Source organism: Hemicordylus capensis, chromosome 4 (genome assembly GCF_027244095.1).
Source record: "Hemicordylus capensis ecotype Gifberg chromosome 4, rHemCap1.1.pri, whole genome shotgun sequence".
Classification (NCBI taxonomy): domain Eukaryota; kingdom Metazoa; phylum Chordata; class Lepidosauria; order Squamata; family Cordylidae; genus Hemicordylus; species Hemicordylus capensis.
The window spans coordinates 79595624-79618960 of record NC_069660.1 but is presented as its reverse complement, the minus strand read 5'-3'; the positions used below and the strand labels follow the sequence as shown (position 1 = coordinate 79618960).

The window sequence follows — 23337 nt, the reverse complement described above, 5'->3', positions numbered from 1 at the left end:
CTCCGTGTAGGCCTCAGTGAAGCCTGAATTCGAGTAGGCTGGCAAGCCCCAGGAAGAAGGCTTGCAGTCAGAGTGGCCACTACAGTTCTCTGCAGCAGACCCTCTTCCCAGGCCAGACAGCTCAGCCTTTGCCAGGTAGAATGTGAATTCCTTTTTGTGGTTACACCCCACCCCCACCCCTATATAGGGAACTGCTTGCCATAGGGCTTTGATTGGGGGGGGGGGGAGACTGAGAAGTCTCTGAATATTTAATTTAAAACTGATTGGAAAATTTGCTGGCTTAAAAAAACCCTCTAAAAAGTCCTATAAGTGGCTTGTTTCATGGCAGGAAATTACAAAAACTTCTGGGACAAATTTATTTATGTATTAATTAATTAATTAATTAATTAATTAATTAATTCATAAATACACTTATGTTCAAGTTGTTTTGCAACCCAGGTCTGAGTGAGAACTGAGACATGAGTGAGAACTGTGACGCATGTGTTGTGCTTTTATATTTTTTCCCCTTAGGGTAAATCTGGCCAACATGTGAATGCAGCACCTCCATTCCAGAGGAGATGTGTGTTAAAGGGCTTTAAAAGCCTCTTGTGAAAAACCTCCTGGAATCAAAGTTTACTGAATTGGTTCAGAATTCTGAGAAAACAAACATAGGCTCACCCTGCATGGTTGAAAGTCTCCTTTGCTAATCTGCAGCAAGGGGCCCATTTTAATAATTAGTGTTTCTAGTGTCTTCTCATTTGCCCAATTTTGTACATCTGTTTTTTGTATGTTTTGAATGAGGACAGAAATGTGAGAATAAAAGTCCCCTGCTAACTGGGCAAAGAGGCACCTTTTTCTCTTGTAAACCGCCCTGAGCCATTTTTGGAAGGGCGGTATAGAAATCGAATTATTATTATTATTATTAAAAAATTTCTCGGCGGGGGGGCCCATTTAAGAATCTTGTCTCAGGGCCCACTCCAACCTAGTTACGCCCCTGGGCTCCACCTCTCATTATCTATGGCTCCACCCATCACCTGCCCTGACAGCATCCCCCAGGCCAAGGCACCACCAGCCACCACTGATATGAAGCACATTCCTTCTGGCTCCAGCTAGCTTTGTGGACCTGTGAGTCAGTAAAATAGCCTTCAGGTTCACAAAACCAATTCCTATAGAGATAACTGTGTTCACATATACTCCTAATCCCTCCCTTTCTCTTCATTAAACTTGTCTGTTTAATGAAGCGCGCACACTTCATGCACACCCACACACCATCTGCCATGCTCAAAAAGAACACACATGGGGCAGAGTTGGTACAGAGTGGGCTTTCATTGTTAAGATGTGAAAATTAATTCTGCGGCCAAGTCATCCTTTGTCTTCCTTTGAAATAAAAACAGAAAGCTCACCATTACAGGGTAGGAAAATAGACATATGAGCAAATAATAGAACATTATTTCCCAACGAACAAACAGCCAAGTGAAAATGTGAAACAAGGAACATCAAGGAAAGCATCAATAGCAGACATGTACAAACCAGAGGGCTAGGAAAAACCCTTGAAGGTATACGAAATAAAATATCCTAGTATCAACATGTTGCACAGCATGATCAGAAGCATCCTGGAGAGTGAGTACATGGAAAGTTTAGCCTTTCTGCTCTAGTTCACCTGTAATCCTCACCTGGTGCAGTTGTTTCTCTAAAGTAATGTGAACCATCCTCTCAGCTCTCTCTTCAGATATCAGTATTCAAGTGGCTGCTCTTTCCATCTAAAGAGTCATACTAATCTAAAGCCCCTGCCAGTTCAAAACCTGCTCCTGGTTCAGTGAAGTGGCTCAGAAGAGTAAAATAAAATTCAGTATTGCCATTAGTGATTTCCAAGGATGCTGGCAAAGAGGCACTATCCAGTATGGACCAATACCACTTGTGCAGATATATTCTATATAGCAACCTCAACAGCCAAGGATGACCTGTCTGCTAAAACAACTGGAGTGATTCTTCAATTGTCAGTGACTCCTACATTGCTATTTTGGTGCTAAGAAAGCAAAATATCCCTGAAACCTTTAAGGGAAGATATCTTGATTCTATGTGACAGATGAAGTACAAATGTGTTTTTTGGTTGGGGGTGGGGGTTCATTCCTCTATTGTGCTTGTCTCAAGAACCTCCAGATTGGATGTGTATGGGAAATCTGTAATCTGTACATGTGAACATTAGTTTCAAATTTCACTGAAGTCATATGTTTCATTCTGCCCAACGTATCTTGTATGACAAAGGTCAGCCTGCTCAGATTTTTCTTTCTGGCCAAGGGAAGATTACCTATTCAGTCCAATCCTAATTAATAACCACTAATAGTTCAGTTTGCCTGCTAAGCTGAGAGTCCTAGCAGCCCGGGAGTATATATTTTAAAGGATGTTTTTGTTCAGGATATCTTTGATCCACAATTGAGTAGTGAAGCTTTAAACCAATACAGGTATTTGCACCCTAACTCTGCGCCGGTAGTCTGTCCCTATTCTCAGCAAATATCTAAAGCATGTTTTAATAAGTTCACATATGCCTTTGTTCAATTGCTTTAAAAGTAGTATGTATGTAGTTAATTGTTTGTTAATGGAGCATTTAATTTTCCTCGTATGCTAGAAATTCAGAAGTCCCATCTCATTCTCGTGGTATAATAAGTAATAAAGCTTATTCTACTATGGTAGTCCCAAGTATATAGGGGTGGAGGGAGAAAGTGCAGTTACCTTGCTCCAGTCTGGAAGAGGAAGAACCTGGGCCTCTCCTATTAATTCCCTGTGTGGTTTATATGCCTCTTGGCAATGCATTTTGTACAGAGGCTGACAAGTTGCTTACCTTCCAACTATCCAACTTCAGCCAGAATCATCATGATTATCAGAGAGTTCCATTCTGGGGGAAACCAGGAGCAACACCAGAAAATAACTGAGTGGGGACACAAAAGGGGCAAAGTGCATTTCTGGGTACACAAGTTGTGTTCCACCTGTTTCATTTCTGAAACAGAAATGGAGGTAGATGAGGGACAAACATCCACCCTTGCTCCCTCTCTGGAACTACCCAGTTGTCCCAGTTTTAAAGCCAGGGGTGCTGTGTGCCGCTATACGATTCATGCCTTTGTTAGGTCCTGAAAGAAAACCCCACAAAGAACTGCTCGTCAAAGCTATATTATATTTATTTATTTAACATTTTTATACACACATACACACCAAAGTCACATCTCTGGGCGGTTTACAACAAAGCAAAGGAACAGAAAAAGTTAACATGAGTTAAAATAACAAAATTAAAACACCAGTTAAAATAAAGTAAATGATACAGTAAAAGTTAACACACTACAACAATTCAAACCTTAAAACATTTTAAACAAAAATATATAGGCCTCTGTATTCTAAATCTTATAGTAATGTCAAGAACAGTTGATCACATAAGTTATATGAGGCAAGCAAACATAGGTTCTAGTAAATGTATGCAGTGGTGGTGGTGGACAGAAATTGAACTTTCCTCCCTAAAGCCTCAAAATGTAAATAGATGCTTTTGCTACTGGCCAGTTCCCACTGACTACAGATACTTGGCAAGTGAAATGCTTCGGTTAACCCTCGTACCTACTCTGGTAATTTGTTGATCAGTTGCCAGAGCCAAGAGTGGCTATTTAAAAACAAAAGAGTGCCTTCTTTAACTGAGCTAATAACTTCTTAAAACAGCAAATAAACCGTGTGTGTGTGTGTGTGTGTGTGTGTGTGTGTGTGTGAGAGAGAGAGAGAGAGAGAGAGAGAGAGAGAGAGAGAGAGAGAGAGAGAGAGAGAATGGGCTTGCTTGGATGAGAGAGTTGGGAGGGAAGGTGGGGGGAAAGAAATTGAATTTTTGTGGAAGGAAATGACTATAGGCTAAGTCCTGGACTACACGTGGAGGGCAGCTGCTTCTAAATTCTAAGGGCACAGGAGGCAGAAGACAGCAATTGTTCAGTGGTGCAAGAAAACGCTGTGGCATGGTCTTGTCTGAAATTGAGAGCCTCCTTTTTTTCAGGTCTCCAGTCATGCATATGCACTGGCTCTAAGCCTTGGGCACAGGGTATTCAAGAGAAAGGCTGAATTCTGATGTAACATGAAACCAGAGGTTGGCAAACCTGTGGTTTCAATTTTAAACTGTAAATCGCACCGCAGACATTTGTCCAACTGAAGTCCACCAACCTCCAGTTCCAGGAGAGGAGAGCCCCTCCCTGTACCTTGGCTGCCGAGGAAGATCCCAGGCACCACTCACATCACGGGAATGAGGGCATCGCATCCAGGCGGCTGCCATTGGCCACGATTCCAAAGGGGGCATGTTGATTATGCTTGGCTCTCTCTGGCTTCCCCGGATGAATGACAGCTTAGCCCCTTCTTCAGTGTACTCACAGTGATGATGTCAACAAAGCTGAAGCAGAACATGGGATTGCAGGCCAAATACTTGACAGCGGGAGTGGGGGCAGATCCTCATGCAGGGGACGGGATGGACACTGTTTTATTTAAAGCTCTGTGCATTCTGCTGCATGCAGACAGCTTAGGGCCATTTCCCATCTCCCCTCCACAGCTGTCAAATACCTCAGCTTTTCCTCTTCCTGCATCTTCTGCTCTCAAAACCTCAGGATCCATGGGCCCTTACACATCCAGATTTGGCAAAAGCAAGTCCTCCACACACTGTGCACCACCAACAGAGTCCCTGCTGTACATGGCGAGTCTTGCTGTGGGGTGGGGGATCCCAGCTCCCTCCCAGATCCATCCAACCACCCATCGGCCTCCTCACCATCGGCCAGAGGGATCCCATACCATTCCCTGCCCCATCCAACCGCACAAAGCGCTCGCCACCCTCCCCACCACTTGCAAGGGGGATCCCATGTCCTGACCTACACCATCCAACCCCACAAACCACTCATCTCCCTCCACACAGCTTGCCACATATGAGGGGGTAGCTCTTCACTTGCATTTGGAAATAAACACACCAATTTAATAAAGAATGCTATAACTTTATTAGGTGTTAATACACTGACAGCCCTTTCATTAGCAAGGCAGGGATGGGAGTTTGCAACTTCTGATCCCTCTGCTGCCAGTGCAGACAATGACCCCATGCTTCCATCAGCAGTTTAAAGGGTGACAATGCTGTTCCAACCACACGCACCTGCCTGCCTTGGCAGTGGACCAGAGGGAGCGGCTCCAAGGCATGTCTTGTGAAGGCCACTCTCACCTCACTATTGCCAATGACCCCGAGGGGCTAGGTCACAGGGCCCACCGGCACAGCACCCCCATCTATCCTGGGCACGCCTCCACCACTGCCCTCTGGATGTGTCCACAGGCTCCTCCAGCAGGATGTCTCCTCTGGTCTTGCAGATGTTGTGCAACAGGCCACAATCACCTTGGGCACAAAAGCCTCCTCCACACCCAGCAAGGTGTAGGGGGCGCACTACCAGGCTGTCAGCCTCCCAAATGCCTGCTCCACCACAATCCTCATGCTTTGGTTGAAGTTCCTCTCCAGGGCATCTCTGGGTGTGCAGTAGGGGGTGACCATCCAGTCTTGCAGGCTTTATCCCTGCTCCCCAACTATAACCAGCTTCACCATTCGCCAACCCACTCCATGGGCCCAGGTACCTCTGCAGAGCTTGGAGGCAAATGGGGAGGTCCAGAAAATGGCTGTGTCATGGTTACTGCCCAACACCCCGGTATAGACGTCCATGAACCGGCCCGTGGCGTCTACTACACCTTGCAGGATCATGCAGTAGTAGAGCTTCTGCCCAAAGTACTCATGTCATCGGGGGGCACTAAAATCTCAACATGTGTCCCATTTATACAGCTAAGGACACCCAGGAAACCCCTCTCCTCAAGCCCCATCACCTCCTGTGGGTCACCCACCCAGATCATGACAACCGTGAACATTTCCACTAGGAGCTCCACTACTTCCTTGACGATGACAACAACAAATATTTATGTAACGCTTTTCAACAAGATTTCCAAAGCGGTTTCCACAGAGAAACAACAAACAAATAAGATGTTTCCCTGTCCCCAAAGGGCTCACAGTCTAAAAAGAAACACACCAGCGACAGTAACTGGAGGTACTGTGCTGGGGGTGAGTAGGGCCAGTTAATCTTCCCCTGCTCAATAAAGAGAATTGCCATGTTAAAAAAGGTGCCTCTTTGCCCAGTTAGCAGGGGCAAATCTGTGACTTATCGGACAGATGGTGCCAACTACAAACTGGTTGCTCAGGGACTGGTAGTTCATGTTGGAGGCCAGCTTGTAAATGGTTATGGCGAGTCTGTTCCACAGTGAGATAGCATGGCATATCACAGTGTCCTGCTGGTGGAGCACTGGCTCCATTTCGCTTGCCAGGAAGTCCAAGGTGGCCCAGGATATTTTGAAGCTGCCCTGAAAGTGCTTGCCATCCTACTCATTGGCATCCTCCACTGACCTCCAGGTGCTGTCATACTTTGGCAGCACCTACCTCCTTTCCTCTGCCCAATTCTCATCCAGAGCATTGGCAGTGGAGGAGAGGGCTGCTGAACATCTCTTGGCTGCTTCGACAGCTGTCCTTGAGCATGCTATCAGCCCCTCAGATCTTCTGGAGATGACCAGGAAGTGAAGGAGACATTGGGAGGTACATGCTTCTTTTATCTCCCCCCCCCGCCCTTCACTTCTGGGTGGGGAAGTTTGGCTGCAGGCTTTGCTTGAGGCTTCCTCCCCCACCCCTTTCCACTTTGGCAGCTCCTTGGCTGCTCTGCCCTCCATAACTGCTTAGATATCAGGCAGCTGAGCCAACTCTACCCAACAGGCGAGTGGCAGGCAGCAGGGGTGAGGTTTTTCCAACTCTGGGACCTTAAGGAAGGTGGACAGTGCTGGGGGTGCAGCCTCCAGGGCAGCCTTCTGGCAGGTGCACCACTGAAGCCAGTGGCCAAAGGGTGCCAGCTTTTGGTGGTGGACTCTGGGGTTGGGACGGAGGGCTGGGGCCAACATACTGTTCTGGTCTCCTACAAAGAAGTTTCATCATTATTTTATAATTGTTGCCTAGTAATTGGTGGTGCCTGATAGATGTGTGTCTTGGGTTGTCCAGAGATGGGGAGGAGGGTGACAACTCTGGGGCAGCTCTTCCAGTGGTGGTAGGGAAGCGATGAAGGTATGGTGCTGGTAGGTCAGCAGTTTGTTATAGGAGAAGGGAGATCAGAAATTTAATTGCTGTTTCCCCTTCCAGCAGACCTACCACCTCTTTGACCTTGGACAGCAGTACCAATGACCCACAGAACCTTACCACTTTAATGTCAGGTCAGACCAAAATAAGACTGAGATCATTCAAGACCGGATCGTGGATGAAGGAGCCGACCTGGTGTGCATTATGGAGACCTGGTTGAGAGACGCTAGTGGTCCCACTAGGAAGGACCCATTAGGTTGGTCCACCTAAGGAGGTTATTGAATCCAATTGGATTCCAAGAAGCCTTGGAAGGGTTGAGTATTGGCTCTGCTAATGATTCCGTCAATGCTCTGGTGCAAACATGGAATGACGAACTCACTAGCGCAGTAGACACAAACACTCCCAAGCATTCTCTCTGACCTGCTTTAAAGTCAGCCCCAAGGTACTCATAAGAACTAAGGGAATTGAAGTGGCAAGGTAGACAACTAGAGTGCAAGTGGAGGAAGACTCTGTGCGAGTCTGACAGATTACAACACAGAGCACAGAAGAGCTATGCTCTGGCAGTACAAGCAGCAAAGCAGCAGTTCTTTTCTGCTTGTATTGTTTCTGCAAATTCACACCCAGCTGAGTTGTCTAAGATTGTGAGAGGGCTCATTTATGCCCCCTCCCCCTTGAATTTGAAACAGTTGCTTGCTGTGACATTTTAAATGGATTTTTTTTTGGCAGATAAAATCTCTCATATTTGGGTTGAGTTGGCTTCACACAGTTACTACAGAGTCTACTGTAGAGTTGTCCAGCAGCAACTCCTCTAATAGGATTAGATTGGGTCACTTTTAGTCTGACTCCCAAGGATGTGAACAAACTGCTTCAGACTGTGTGTCCTACAACCTGTTCTCTTGATCCTTGTCCAACTTGTCTTATTTCATCTGATAATTGTATTATCAGAGAGGGTCTGGTAAATATCATAAATGCTTCTCTGTGGGAGGGCAGGATGCCTCACTATCTCAAGGAGGCTATTTGACCTTATTTGAAAAACACTGTATTGGACGTCTCAGACTTGGCTAATTACAGACCAGTTTCTAATCTTCCATGGTTGGACAAGGTGGTGGCCTCTTGGCTCCAGGCAGTTTTGGATGATACAGATTGCCTAGACCCATTTCAAACTGGCTTTTGGCTGGGCTATGGGGTTGAGACTGCCTTGGTCAACCTGATGGATGATCTCCGGTTGGCTATCGACAAGGGGAATGTGACAGCTGATCATTTTGGATCTCTCAGCGGCTTTCGATACCATCAACCATGGTATCCTTCCGGATCACTTGAGGGAGGTAGGATTGGGCAGAACTGTTTTGCAGTGGTTCCATTCCTACCTTTCTGACAGATTCCAAATGGTGCCACTTGGAGACTGTTGCTCTGCAAAGCAAGAACTAGAGTATGGCATTCCACAAGGCTCTATATGGTCTCCAATGCTCTTTAACATCTACATGAAACTGCTGGGAGAGATCAGCAGGGGATTTGGTGCAGGGTGTTATCAATATGCTGATGTCACCCAGATCTATTTCTCCATACCAACTTCATCAGGAAATGGAATAACTTCCCTAAATGCCTTCCTGGAGGCAGTAATGGGCTGGATGAGGGATAACAAACTGGAATTGAAACCAAATAAGACAGAGATACTGACTGTGAGGGGTTGGGACCGAAGAGATGATTTAGATCTGCCTGCAATGGATGGGGTTACAATCTCCCTGAAAAATCATGTACGTACCTTGGGAGTGCTCCTGTACCCCAAACTCTCTCTGGTTTCTCAGGTTGAGGTGGTGGCCAGGAGCACTTTATCAGCTTCGGCCAATATCAGCTTTGATGATGTCTGGAGGTAAATGACCTTAACGATGGTGCATATGCTAGTAACCTCTAGGCTTGACTACTGTAATACACTCTACATGGAGCTGCCTTTATATGTAGTCCAGAAACTACAATTGGTACAGAATGCAACAGCTAGACTGGTTTCAGCGACAACTCAAAGGGACCACATAACACTGATTTTGGAAGAACTGCACTGTCTGCCGATAAGTTTCCCTGGGAAATACAAAGTGCTGGTTATTACTTACAAAGCCCTTAACTGCTTGGGTCCAGGGTATTTAAGCGAGCACCTTCTTTGTCATGAACCCCGTTGCCTTCTAAAATCATCTGGAGAGGTCCAGGTATGGTTGCTGCCAGCTCATTTGGTGGCAACTTAGGAATGGGCCTTCTCTATACCTGCCCCAGGGCTTTGGAATATGTTCCCTTCTCAGTATGTTTTCAGGAAAACCCTCAAGCCACACTTGTTTTCTCAGACTTTTAAATGAAGATTTTGAAATCTTCAGTTGAAACACAGCATCAGCAAATTGGTTGCCCTGATCTCTGCATCAGAAAACCAGTTTCTGTTCAAGAATGAGAACCAGCTAGATATCAGTTTACTTGTCCAGCAAGCTGGAAAACTGAATCTGCATCTTTCTAGAACATTGAAGTACATGTATTAGCATTTGTTAGAAGTAAAAACCAAGTAGTGAAATTCTGAAGTCACTCAAAGAAAAGCCCAATTTGCCAGATCAAGACACAGAATGCACACAAAACAAACAGGGGGGAAACTGCAGATCCAAACTTCATTGTAATGTGCATGCATGCACACAGTAAGAATGAGATTTTTTTTTTATTCCCGAGGGGTAGAGGAACACAACAGTCAAACATGTAGTCTCTTTTGCAAATAAGATCTCGAAATCTGGTTCATGATGATCAGTGCTGGACAGATGAGCAGCCCCAGGCAGTAATACCAAGCCACTCCTTTAATCTGGGCCTGAAACCAGTCTGAGTGAATGCCCAGTACCATAGTGAAGGTAACCAACAGGTAAACTATCAGTCCATATATAGTGTGGTACAGATGGAGCTGGGCTACAGGTGGTGTCCTCAGCAGTTGTGGAAACTGTAGGCAAAGTCCACACAAGATCTGCCCACACATGGCCAGAAGCGTAAGGAGACCCAGAACACTGTGCCAGGAGACAAAGTGTGGGAGCTCACTTTGGTTCTTGCTTGAGACAATGTAAGCCAAACCCAGTGTTGCAGCCATGAGTGCCACTATCTGTGCAGTCCAGTGCAGCAGTACTTTCATCTTGTGAGAGCAGGAGCAGAAGAGAGTGCCCTCTGGGGAGAAGATCAGGATGGCTTCAGTCAGGCAGAGGCAGAACTGAGAACAAAGGAAACCTTTAGCAACATGGCAGCTGTTTCTTTTTGAGCTTGCCTGTCAGATCACTGCAGGCCCTGCTTCAAGCCACAAGAAAAGCCAAAGACTCGAGACCAGTTTATAAACTCAGCAGAATCAAGTTGCAATGATTCCTTCTTTGCCATGCATCCCCTGCAACTGAACCAACTCTCAGAGCCAATTTAGACATCAAAAAGAATTCAAGTGATAAATCTTTTCCTGGATTGTACCATCTCAGGCTGTAGTTGGGAGATTGTATATTTGAATTATTTGACATTTAACACAACTAGCATGTATGAGATAAGGGTTCAGCCTAACCACCTCTTCCACAGGTTTGTGCAAGAAGTTTTTGTGGAAGAGCATATAAACAATACAACCCCACAATCACTGCCTGAAGTGGTACAGTTAAGGAGAAGCTTTATTATTTGATTCTGCTGAATGTATGAACCAGCCCAGAGAATTAGTTCAATTGGCAGTGTTTTGTGGCAAAAGAGTGACTAGGAATGACTAATTCAGTTACAATTTGGAGCTATGCCATTGCTATGTCTAACAGAACCACTTGATATGTTATAGGAAAAAACTGACCTCATGAATGGCTGAGGCTTCCAAGCACTTTTACAGCATGTTTTCAGAAGTGTTAGTATTATTCAGATATTAAAGATAATACACAGTCAACCTGACATGGAAGAGCAAGGACCAGTCTTTTGCTGTGTATAAAGAAGTCTGAAATGGCATGAGCCTCTTCTTTTCCAGCAAACACAGCATAGCCACAGAAGGAGGATGACCGAGATGTACATCTGCAATACACTTACATATATGTTAATCCACATTAACTATCAGAGCTTCTTCCCAGAATCACTGGGAAAAGCAATTTTGTAAAGATGTTGAGGATTTCAGAAAAGCATATTAAATTATATGTATATTCCAACCTTTCTCCATTGAACTTAGGGCAGCATAGATGGGATGTGCATGTCCATGCCATTTTATCCTCACAAATGTGAGGCAGGGTTCCCAGAGGTGATAGCAATTGGCCCAGGGTCACTCAGTGAACTTCATGGCAAAATGGAATGTTAACCTGGGTCTCCCTGCCCCTAGTCCAGCACTAACCACTACATCACACTGGCTCAAACAAGGTACCCGACTCTTATCTACACTCATGGTTGGCTTCCACTGGACATCCACATACCTGAATTGAATTACTGGGGGATTAGCACAAGCTGCACATTTGGCTTGTCTCTTGAGATACATGGGTGGCACAAGGAAATAGGAACCTGCTTCTGTTGCAGGTGTGGACAGCTGCAATATGGACCTCCTAAAGAGCTACTCTGCCCAGGATTCTTTAAATTTTCCCATCAGCACATGAGTATCCCCAGCTATAGCCCTTATCTGAAATACAAAAGCTATGCCTCCTAGCTAAGAGCAGGGCATGCACAGGGCAGCTCTGATACAGAGCACCATTTTCTTTCTATCTCAGCAACAGGCATCTTTGAATATATAGATCTGCCATATCTGCCAAAACATCTGAAGCAAAGCTAAAAGGGGCCAAGCTAGGAGGTGCCATTTTGCAACCAAAAAGACATTATTTAATGCAACTGTGCTACTGACCCCAGCCAACAGCCTAGCTTCCAAGACTCTGTGGTTCCATTCTGAGGTGTATTTAGTATTAAAATGAGAACAAAGAATCTGCTCATGAAATAATGGAAGCAAATGTAGGCTGTGAACAGAATCACTTTTGGGGGAATGGAAATAGCTTTGTCCTTTGCTATACAGTGGCACAAGATCTGTCTTGATGCTCTTGTTTGTTCCTCTTGTTAGGAGAGGGGAATCCCTGGAGATCTGTATTCTAGCACTAGAGAGAGGACATGCATATTCTTTTAAAATATGGATTTTAAGGAAAAACAACTGATCTTGAAATGGCAGATAGCTTTGCAGTTTATTTTTAAAGGGAAACTGAATGAGCCCCATCTGCTACAGCAGATAAGCACTCGTCCTTTAAGGAACAAAAAGGGAAACCACATCATGCATGAGAGTGAGGAAAGTGTGTTGGCCATTACCAGTAATGTCACAAACATTGAGCCGGGTCTCACGATCCGTGAGACCCGGTTTCTTCAGGTGAGCGGGGAGAGGGAGCCCTGGGTGGCTGGATCGGCCTCCCCACATGATTGCCAGCTCCGAGATGGAGCCAGTGGGGGCTGGGCAGCTCGGGGGCCATTTGGCCCCCAGAAGCCCCAGTATACCCTGCGCGAGTGCAGGGAGTCTCCCGGAGTCAGGAGGCGGCTTTTCGCCTCCCCTCCAGGGGTCTACTCATGAGTAGGCACGGCACAAAGCCACGCCATGGCTACTCATGATTTTGGAAACCAGATTTGCGGAGCACTTGCTCTGCAAACCTGGTTTGGGGGCAGGGGTTCTTGAGCGGGTTACCCACTCTAGAACCACCAGGCTCGCAGCCGAGCCCGGTGGTTCTGACGATCTGCAAAAATCAGGCTAGGCTATCCTAGCCCGATTTTTGCAGATCGTCAGAATAGCCCCATTATCTAATAGGTACTTGGGATATAAACACATTGGAAATATGCCTATCTGAGACCGCTTTGGATTTTAGCAGGTACCTCCTGATATGCTACTAATTTATGATGGATAGAAGCACTACAGGAAAAAAGGTTTATGTTACCAGCCATAAAATGAAAAGAGCACTTCTGTCTCTCTTGAAGGCTAGTATTTGCACCTTGTCTCCAAACTTTATCATGCTATATTACTGTTTTAACTAATTTGGGGTTGTTGTTTTTTGTTAAAAACTGTAAACTTTTTCTCTACAAAGTATCTAGAACATGTACAATATACAAAAATTAAAATCTCTGCCATAAGCAAAAATTAGCTTCCTGGGATATACATTGAACAAACAGAACTTACTGCTACTGACATGAACACAGGGTGCCAGGAAAATAAACCTGTAAGGGAGAGAGAAAATGCTTAGCAAAATTAGAGTATAACACACCACTTCAATAACCAATGACTTGATTGTAGTAGCCCATAATCAAAGAAGGCTCATCTGTGACAATCTGTCACTACAGTGAAGCAGCCCTGTAAGAAGCAAGCAGAATTTCCTTATCAGCTGTGCAGTGGAAGACAGCCTTGTGTCTTGCATGGCCCACAATGGAACCACCCTGTGCATGAAGAAGTCTGTATAATAGTCTGTGCATATTCATTCCCTACTCTAATATTGTCTAACACTAGAGCTGGAGATGATGCAATGAAGATTGAATGCTATGACCATTAGTGTCAAATGGCCCAATTTCTTTGGTAAAGCCCCTTCCAAGTACTCTATGTATAGTACGTACACACGCACACACACACCCCAGATGTGCAATTTGTTCTAACTAGAGGATTATCGAATTCTGAATATTTTGGCAAGGCTGAAATAAGGAAAGCTGAGCTCTGCATTGTACAGTGTTCCCAGATCCCTGATAACAGAATGTGCTAACCCTCCACCAGACTGTCTGTACTTTTATAAACCTTTAAGCAAACACGTATCCCCATATCGTCAAGATTCTTACTACAAAGATGAACTAGCACCTTATTTTTAGGAGAGCAGAAGCAGAGATGGAAAGGAGAGCTGGCCTTGTGGTAGCAAGTATGACTTGTCCCTTAGCTAAGCAGGGTCTTCCCTGGTTGCATATGAATGGGAGACTAGAAGTGTGACCACTGTAAGTTATTCCCCTCGGGGGATGGAGTCACTTTGGGAATAGCAGAAGGTTTCAAGTTCCCTCCCTGGCATCTCCAAGATAGGGCTGAGAGTGATTCCTGCCTGCAACCTTGGAGAAGCCACTGTCAGTCTGAAGATAATACTGAGCTAGATAGACGAATGGTCTAACTCCATATATGGCAGCTTCCTATGTTCCTAGAGACACTCAGACCTCTGAAAACACAATCAAATTCCACACTATTAACTCAGTTTCTAAAATTTGCAACATGACCTTTGCAGGCCTTCAGCATTCTGGACTATGTTATGTGAAAATAATGGAAGATTGTGCCTACGTCTATTCTGATCTCCTATATAAGTATTTCCAGTTTAGCCAACCGTTCATAAATACAACCTGACACCCAAGTGTTCAAACTGAATCCAATAATGTATTTTATACTTGGTTGCATTGAAAGAATAATTATTAAGGCTGTCCCCCGGCAAACCGAAACTGAACTATATTCCTGGAACAACAGAGCACTCAAAGTACTATTTTACATTAATTCATTCCATTGCTTCAAATCCTTTAAAGCCATTCCATGCAATGCAACAAGTAGAGTTTAATTCTTTACATGAGAGCACTAAAGACTAAGGGACAGATATCCAAATGACTACTGGTCTCCTTACAGTCAGATACCTTTTTATCCTACCTGATTTAAGTTCAGGGAGGGCCTGAGCCTGCCCCCCCTCCCTGCCCAGGTTTCAAGGGAGGGTTTGGGAGGGGAAGCATGTCCACGCAGGGTAGGTCACTATGAAGTTAGTCTCCAAGAGCTTTCCCTAAGATATTTAGATTGTGGCCTTTCTGCACCTAAGCATGTCATATAGCAGAGAGTCACTTGAATACTTTGCCACAAGTTTGAATACCACTACAAACCTTCCAAACATAGCCTGAACAGTGAGCTGCAACTCTGCAACTTGTACTCTTTACAAAGGAGTCAGATGATGTGGTAGCTTGGGGCTACCTGTGCAGGCTTATTAGAAGTTCCTAAGCAAGAAGACTGTGTACAACAGTGTACAAGCAACAGTGTACAAGCTTTTCTGAAAAGAGCAGCAGCCATCCATACTACTGATCTCTGCCTGCCACACGCACCGGGGGTGGGGGCAGGGTCAGGATTCCAGCATGTGGTGAGGGGCTTTACCCTTTGCCACCCCACCCCCCATGGTCCTGATCCATGTCTCTTCCCTCCCATGGCTACTATTTCAGAGACAGCAAACAATGGCCAATGGCATGCTAATGTAATGTCATGTTTAGCCTTCAGTCCTTATAAGGCAAAAAGCCCAGCAGGGCTAGTCAGTTCCCTGTAGCAACCAAATGTGCATGCTAGAAGAGTCCCCAAATTCGATTACTTCTATAGCAAAAGGTCAAGGTTTCCTCAGCAGACAACTCAATGTGGAAAGGATTTCCCAAGCATAGGGAACTTTGGCTTCCCGCACACACTTGTTCTGTCAAGATCATTTGAAAAGCTAAGTTTTAGATTAGAGGTGGAAAGAAGATACTATCATTCAAAAATCTGAGGGAGAATTCTGCATAATAAAAGGTTGTTCCCTCTGTAAATTATTATTAGTCTATGCACTGAGCTTTTTTTTTTTTTTTGAGCTCTGAAAAAAAAAAATTTCTCTGAACTAGTCCACATGCTGGATAAACATTCATCTTAAGACATCACTCAGAAGCCCACTACAAATTGAGTGTGCCCATCAATTACTACTGAAGAGATAGAGCACAATTTAGCCACAGTTAAGCCCCATGGATTTCAAAGGAATAGTTACAGATGCTTAAATTGACTGAAATCTCTCTCACTTAAACATGTTTTAATTGTGGCTGAATCATGCCCATTGTTTTTAAACAGACACAAAAAGCTCTCATGCTAGAAGCAATGGAAAGCAGTACAAAAGAATGAAATGCATGCAGACAGACTAAGACTGTCAGATCAACATTTAAAATATAAGAGACTCTCAGCAAAGACCTGGTGTCTGCCCTATAAAGTTCACTGAAGCTGTTGGATCCTGAAATAAGAAACATCCATTATGTACCAGAGAGCTGTCATGTTCTAAAATAAGACTTCCAGCAGCCATAACGGAAGATAAAAACCATTCTAAACTTCACTAGAAAAGACACACAGAACACCCCCACACTGGTTATTAATAAGTCATAAAATGCAAAATAAGTCATAAAATGCAACTGTAGTGTTTACATGACTGCAGAAAGCTAAGCAGATAATTTATTATATTTATACACCACTTTTCAACAAGAGTATTCTCAAAGCAGTTTACATAGAAAAAAGAGGAGGAGATGGTTCCCTGTCCTAAAAGGGCTCAGATACGAGGTAGACGCCACAGCAGTCAGTGCAAAGATGCTATGCTGAGGTTAGACAGACAGTTGCTCTTCTCCCACTGCCCCAGCTAAACATAAGAGAGTCACTACTTTAAAATGTGCCCCTTGCTCCAGTTAGCAAGGTATACTATGTTTTATATGGAAACCAAATGAGAATAGCAGTATTGCACTATGGCTACAACTGAAAACTTGAAACGAGTTACTCTTCCCCAGTGTTGGATTTAGGCACAAGCTAAGTAAGCTACCTTTTAGGGCCTCAAGTTATGAGGGGCCTCTGAACACCAAAAAGTGACTAAATTTCAGGTTTTAAATAACTGGTTGGAATTTTTATTATTATTATTATTATTAATTTATTTTACATTTATATCCCACTCTTCCTCCAAGGAGCCCAGGGCAGAGTACTACATACTTAAGTTTCTCTTTCACAACAACCCTGTGAAGTAGGTTAGGCTGAGAGAGAAGTGACTGGCCCAGAGTCACCCAGCTAGTATCATGGCTGAATGGGGATTTGAACTCTGGTCTCCCCGGTCCTAGTCCAGCACTCTAACCACTACACCACGCTGGCTTATAAATAAATAAATAAAACTCTAAAATAGAGATTACCCTTTTGATAAGACAGAAATACCGTTGTATATGGCTCCCCAACTACTTATCACATTACGTTTATAAATCTGTGAGGAACTAAGTTATATTGACATTTTATTAGACCAGGGCCTGGTTTAGACCAACTCCCACCATCTCACTTACAGGCAGTGTTGGTCTCTTCAGATGAACACATAAGCAACACAGAGAGGTGGGGTGAGTGACATACGGAGTCAGATCTTGCAACCCATTTTGTAATGTTATGGGGTCTCTGAAGCTTGATGTAGCTTAGGGCCTCGGCATGCCATAATGCTGCCCTGCTCTCACTAGTATCCTGACTTTCCATGGAAACGGACAGAAGAGTCAAACAGCACATTACATTCAGTGCATGTTTTAATCCTCTATGCTTGGGGTTTTTGTTTGTAAACAGGATTGCAGCCATGGGGGAAGGGGGCTCTACCCCTTTGCCACAATTCCTATTTGGATTGCTTCCCATCCATAGCTACTATTTTTCCTGGAAAGGATGCTCCTATTGGTACCAATGGGAACTAGAGGGGTGGGGATAGCTGCCATAGCAGGGTGGGATCCTGATCAGGACAACATAAAGGGACAAAAGGATTAAAACTGCTATTTACAGAAGAACAGGCAGATACACCAGGGCTAAGCTACACATTTAACACAGTGTGTACTTTGGCCCTAGACTGCATAGTTTAATGCTTAATTCCTTTCATTGGGCTGCAAGTAGTTGATTTTATAGCATCAGAACATACCCTCCAGGAAAACATACCAAGTCATTACCCTCTTATATGATCTTGCAGTTTAAAAACCTAGTCTAGTCAGCCTTTTCAATGACAGGTAGCCACTTCAAAACACTGTGAAGTTCTTACAAGGAAAGTTCTTTCATGGGGGGAAAGCATGCAGTGTCAACACACAAGCAGCAAAGCATACAGCCTTCCAATCACAGAAGGCATCTCTTCATGCTTCCAGCGTTTGCCTCTAAACGCAGTAAGCATGTTCAGCATGGGAGAGAAACTTCTGAGGAAGTCAACAAGGGCAGGGCTTGCAGGCATGCTTGTGGGATGCTGTATACAGACATAGTTTCTCTCCTTTAAAAAAACACATATATCTGAAGAGGAAGGGACATAGCAAGGTTGTATTGGGCCCAGAGACAAGATTTTTAAATCCCCCCCCCCAAAGCTGAGCTCGTGAAGTAAAGAAATATTAAATGAGGCTGAATAGTGGTAACAAAAAGCATAGTAAAATGTCATTTAATGGTACTAGAGAAGGACATGCTGTTCTGGTAGCTACAGGTCTTAACACTCACATCAGTTTTGGAGGATGAAAACAAATGAAGGAAGCCCGGGCAGGTGTGTGGCTGGGGGAGTCAGTCATGTGACCTGCCTCTGGGGGCCCCCCAAGGCAGTGGGCCCCCAGACAACTGTCTCCTCTTGCCCTATTATAGTTACACCCCTGTGAAGAGGGCTATGTGCATGAACCAGACAAGTTATCCAAACCCCTCTTAAAGCCATCCATGGTGTTGGCTGTCACCACATCTCGTGGCAGAGAATTCCACAAATTGATTATGCATTGTGTGAAAAAGTACTTCCGTTTGTTGGTCCTAGATTTCCTGGTGATCAATTTCATGGGATGACCCCTGGTTTTAGTGTTATGTAAGAGGGAGAAGAATTTCTCTCTATTCACTTTCTCCACACCATGCATGATTTTATAGGCCTCTATCATGTCTCCCCACAGTCGTCTTTTTTCTAAACTAAAAAGCCTCAGGTATTGTAGCCTTGCCTCATAAGGAAGGTGCTCTAGGCTCCTGATCATCTTGGTTGCCCTCTTCTGCACCTTTTCCAGTTCTACAATGTCCTTTTTAGATGTGGTGACCAGAATTGTACGCAGCCACCTCCAGCCTCAAAGGCAGAATACCTCCGAGTACCAGTTGCAGGGGAGTAACAGCAGGAGAGAGAGGGTATGCACTCAATTCCTGCCTGTGGCTTCCAGCAGCATCTGATGGGCCACTGTGCGAAACAGGATGCTGGAATAGATGGGCCTTGGGCCTGATCCAGCAGGGCTGTACTTACATGTAAACAGGGCTTCTATTGTTTAACTAAATACAGTATTTTCATATAACCATATGGGTATCACTTCAGCTCCATAAATGCAATCCTCTTTGCTTATATTGTACAAAAAAGCCAATATCCTATGAACATACATAAAATGAGAAAGACTGTAGCTTCCTTACAGATAAAAGTCTGGAAGTGGGGAGATTTAAGTGTGTTTTCATTGCATTGTATCACAATGCACATAGTCTTGTTTTTACCAGCAATTTGCATCACTATTCATTCAAACCTTGTTTTGCCAAAGCATAAGGGGAGAAAACAGACAAAAAAATGTTAAGTTTATTAGAAGTGCAGCCAGGAGAAAAGGAATGACTAAGCAAAGAGAGCCTTACAAACAGGCCTACTTTTTCTTCTTTTCAGGGGTGCTGTGCTAAGCAACTAAATTGTGGCATAGGGTACAAAGGTGTCCACAGAACTGTTTGTCCTTTAGAAAGTTCCTGAACTGTTTCTCATAGAGGTTTTAAAAAATTTGCCCATATGCCTCTAAAGTTGTTGTGCCATTGGCTCCTGGTGACCGTAAAGCCCTGTGGTTGTCTTTGGTAGACTACAGGAGGAGTTTACCATTGCCATCTCCCACACAGTGAGATGGTGCCTTTCAGCATCTTCCAATATCGCTGCTTCCCAATATAGGTGTTTCTCATGATCTGGGAAACATACCAGCACAGATTCAAACTGGCAACCTCTTGCTCACTAAGCAAGTTATTTCCCCACTGTGCTATAAGGTGGCTCCATATGTTTCTAGAGCCCTCTAGTCTCCCCTGCAATGTTTGCTTGGTACAGCCGGGTTTAGCATGCCTCTCAGGCAGGACTTTATAGGAGTACTCTTGTCTTCCCAGTGTAATAATGAGATGCCCTTCTTTGCTAAGGCAAGTTCTTGGTAGTAGTTATTAATGGCAGCCAGCAATAGCTGATCTAGAAGAATTTATATATACAAGAAAATGGAAACCTTGTGAAGGTGAGCAATCGTGATTGGTTGCAGAGTTCACTAAGTTACCACCCCACCTCCACCCCAAAACACACACACACAGGGCATCCTTCCTGGAGTAACTCCCACTTCTCCCTCTCCAACAGGAGCTCTTGGGACCCCCTCTCCTCCTCTCTTGTCCCGAGATTTGCCCTGAGGAGAGATGGAGCCTGGAGGAAGTAAAAAGGGCCACTCACTGGTGCCAGGCCTGGAGAGCAGCGACAGAAAGCACGTCATGCCCAGCAGCGCCAGGTGCGCCAAGACCCGGCAGCCGCGCAGCAGCCAGCGAAGACCGCGGCGGGTCCGCCAGCTTGCAGCGACGTCACCGGGCATACTGGAGACAGCTTCCTCCGGTCCCGCCGCCGCGGGCTGGTATTACAGAAGACGGAAAGGCTGGGTGTGGCTTGCAGCCGGCCACAACACACACCTGTCGGGGAGGGAGGGGCTTGAGGCTCAGAGGGCAGGGCAATTACCCGAGGGCGACTATTCTGCTGTGGGGAGGAAAGAAGACAGTGGTGGGGGCGCGAGCGATTTCGATTCCAGTCCACCTCGGTGGCAGGCAGCGGGTTTTATTTGTTGTTTTAAAAAAATATTTATTTCTTGTTAAATTTAAACCCCGCCTTTCATTAAGAAAATCCCAAGGCGGCTTTGATTCCGCCCCCACGCATAGCTTCACTGGAGCCCGCCAGCACTTTGATCCGGATTGAACCAGGTTTTGACCCAGCAGTGTGGAGCAATGATCATAACAGAGTGGTGCTGAGCGTGTGCAGAGTGCCTACTGAGTAACCACGACACCCGTCTCCAGACACTCTGGAAACTGAGCTTTCGCGGAGGGGTGCGGGATTTCTAAGCAGGCTTGAATCTCGGCATCTCTCGCTTTAGAAATGTAAGCACTGTTGTTAGATGCCTTCAGGGGAGAAAAGGGGTTCTCCCTCACATATTTTCATACACATAGCAACCCTAAACATTTACTAGAAATGTTTAAGCCCTATTGAATTCAGAGGAACTTGTAAACATGTTTCCAATCGCACAGTGCTGGAGTGTAATCATCACCAGTCATAAATGGGGCTATCGTCAATTGTAAGGGGGCATGCAGATTTCAGTGGCGGGGTTTCACTCACAACGAATACACAAACATGGGATCCTCCAATTTCTTGCCAGTCAACTTTCATGTTCATTACAGGCTCCTCGGCCATTTCAACACTTGTGCTAACTGATGGCACCACTTAAGCCCTAGTCAGACTTTGTTATAGGAGTGTGCATATACATGTGTTTCTGTGAATGACTGTATCTGCATTCATTTTTAAAGTCAACCTGTGTACAGGTCTCTCAACTGCCTGATACAGATAGGAAGTATACTGCTGCACCTGTGTTCAACACTATATGTGAATAACTGTAACTGTGTATACCAGTGTACACTTGTAAACAGTTGTACATGCTTGTCCTGTGTACAGTCTACATAAGGGCAGCTTAAGAGTTGTACATCCAAATGAGTATACTGGGTCTGTGCAGTTTGGCAGGCAATGGAGGCTGCAATCCTAGGCACAGTGATCTGAGAGTACACCCTGTTTAAATCAGTGGGACTTATTTCTTCGTAAATTTGTGCAGGCATAAGTTAGGAAGGAACATCTTACTGCCATGCTGAACACCCACATTCTGCAGCTTTATAGGGAAAATAAACGTAAAGTTGTGCCATCTAGTCAGTGTTGAAAATACTGACTATTATTTATCAAGTAGTAACTTAACATGACATACACTACTTGGTAAGCTGCTCATCTCGTCAAATGGTGTCTTGGCACACATCTGTACCTGATCATAAACCCAGAGAAGCAGCAGGAGAGTGGCAGAAGTGCCCTCATCACTTGGCAAGCAAGACTGTACAGATGACTAGCTTACCAAGTTACATAACTGTGCATGTTGGAAGCTGCCTAATTGGTAAGTGGTCATCTGTATCATGACCTGTAGCGGTATCATAAGTGTGTGGATCCAAATTCTGCTTGATTCTACTCACATTCTCCAACTCACATACTCCTGCTAACTGAGCAAACGGACACTTTTTAAAGTGGTGATTCTCTTATATTTAGAAGGGGGTGGGGGGAGCAACTGGCCCTATCAAACCCCAGCACAGCATCCTTCCCGTGGCTGTTGCTGGTGTCTGTCTTATGTTTCTTTTCTTAGACTGTAAGCCCTTTAGGGATAGGGGGCCATCTTATTTATGTATTATTTATTTTTCTATGTAAACCACTGAGAGAACTTTGGTCGAAGAGCAGTATATACATAATTGTCACAGTAGTAGTAGAAACATGCTAACTTGCTCATGTGAATGAATCAGGTTGGTAATCCCCTGGTGAAATGCTGCAAATACCACCACCCCTCCTCCTATTGCAGCAAATCTTGAAGCCTTCGGACATCTAAGTTGTTTATCCCCACCTGAAGTAGGCCTCCTATTTTGACATTACTGCCATCCATCTTCCCCACCAACCATTTGCCTGTGTCCTGTTTCCCTCCCCTTCTCCTCAGGCACAGACCCCTCTCATGCCAAACCTGTCCTATAGCTTGCAGTGACCTTTTAGGTCATGACAGCTTCAGGCAGCAATCGTGCTTCTTCACTTGGTGCTTCTCTCTGCAAGAACTCTGTACTAGACAGCCCTGTATTTGGACTCAGGTTCCGTACTCCATTCATTAGTCCTGGTCTCCCACTGTCTCCTCTTCTTCAGGTTGACTGCAGCTGAGGTAGTGTCAGATGCTGAAGCAGGCAAACATCTCCAACTGTTAGGTTCAGGGTGGAAGTTCCACCTCAAAAGACTCTTGCTCCTAACTGCAAGCCATTTCCTTAGGGAGTCCCATTAATGGCTTTTCATTCCTGGGGTGTGGAGGATGAGGCTAGCTTCACACTCCCCTCAAAAGTTCTATCCCTACCTACCATACAATCTACATGTTTAAGATGCAGATTGAGATACATGGATAAGGGTTTTGCATGTACACGTAATTAATGACAAATTATATATTGGAGCCATGGAGACACACCCTTATAAAACACATCTCTCAAGTAATTTATTTTCCCATAAGAGCTCCTTGATGTATTCAGCCATTGGAGGATTAAATTTTTGTGCAACCGCTTAGGTTCTCTTAAATAAAAATAAAGACATTCAGACAACTCTGCATTCTTCTAGATCACATCTAGAATCAGAGTGTGAAAGAAAGTGACAGAATGGTGCAGTGGCTAGAATGTTAGATTTGGG

General features: G+C 44.7%; 1 protein-coding gene and 1 long non-coding RNA gene across 4 annotated transcripts; one reads left to right on the top strand and one right to left on the bottom strand.

Moving 5' to 3' along the window:
- Nucleotides 1–23252, top strand: LOC128323902 (uncharacterized). The gene is made up of 2 exons (XR_008306519.1): nucleotides 1–135; nucleotides 20203–23252. It is a non-coding gene; the product is annotated as an uncharacterized LOC128323902 (long non-coding RNA).
- On the bottom strand, nucleotides 9744–20428 carry LOC128323901 (probable transmembrane reductase CYB561D1). Of its 3 annotated transcripts, none has more exons than XM_053247825.1 (3): nucleotides 20293–20428; nucleotides 13263–13300; nucleotides 9744–10340 (listed from the first exon to the last, which is right to left on the bottom strand). In XM_053247825.1, exons 1-3 carry the CDS (start codon nucleotides 20426–20428, stop codon nucleotides 9840–9842), a joined length of 675 nt encoding a protein of 224 aa, XP_053103800.1. In that variant the 3' UTR covers nucleotides 9744–9839. The 3 variants fall into 3 exon arrangements, with proteins under 3 accessions (XP_053103800.1, XP_053103801.1, XP_053103803.1); XM_053247826.1 differs by lacking the exon at nucleotides 20293–20428 and adding an exon at nucleotides 15182–15240; XM_053247828.1 differs by lacking the exon at nucleotides 20293–20428 and adding an exon at nucleotides 14966–15162.
- Nucleotides 23253–23337: the final 85 nt, after the last annotated feature.

Excerpts from the sequence above, each read along its gene's own strand:
- LOC128323901 (XM_053247825.1), bottom strand. The coding sequence starts at position 20,428 with ATGCCCGGTGACGTCGCTGCAAGCTGGCGGACCCGCCGCGGTCTTCGC. Across the intron at positions 13,301-20,292 it reads GCTCTCCAGGCCTGGCACCA|GTTTATTTTCCTGGCACCCT; the intron begins GTGAGTGGCCCT and ends TCTCCCTTACAG. Across the intron at positions 10,341-13,262 it reads CTGTGTTCATGTCAGTAGCA|TTCTGCCTCTGCCTGACTGA; the intron begins GTAAGTTCTGTT and ends CTTTGTTCTCAG.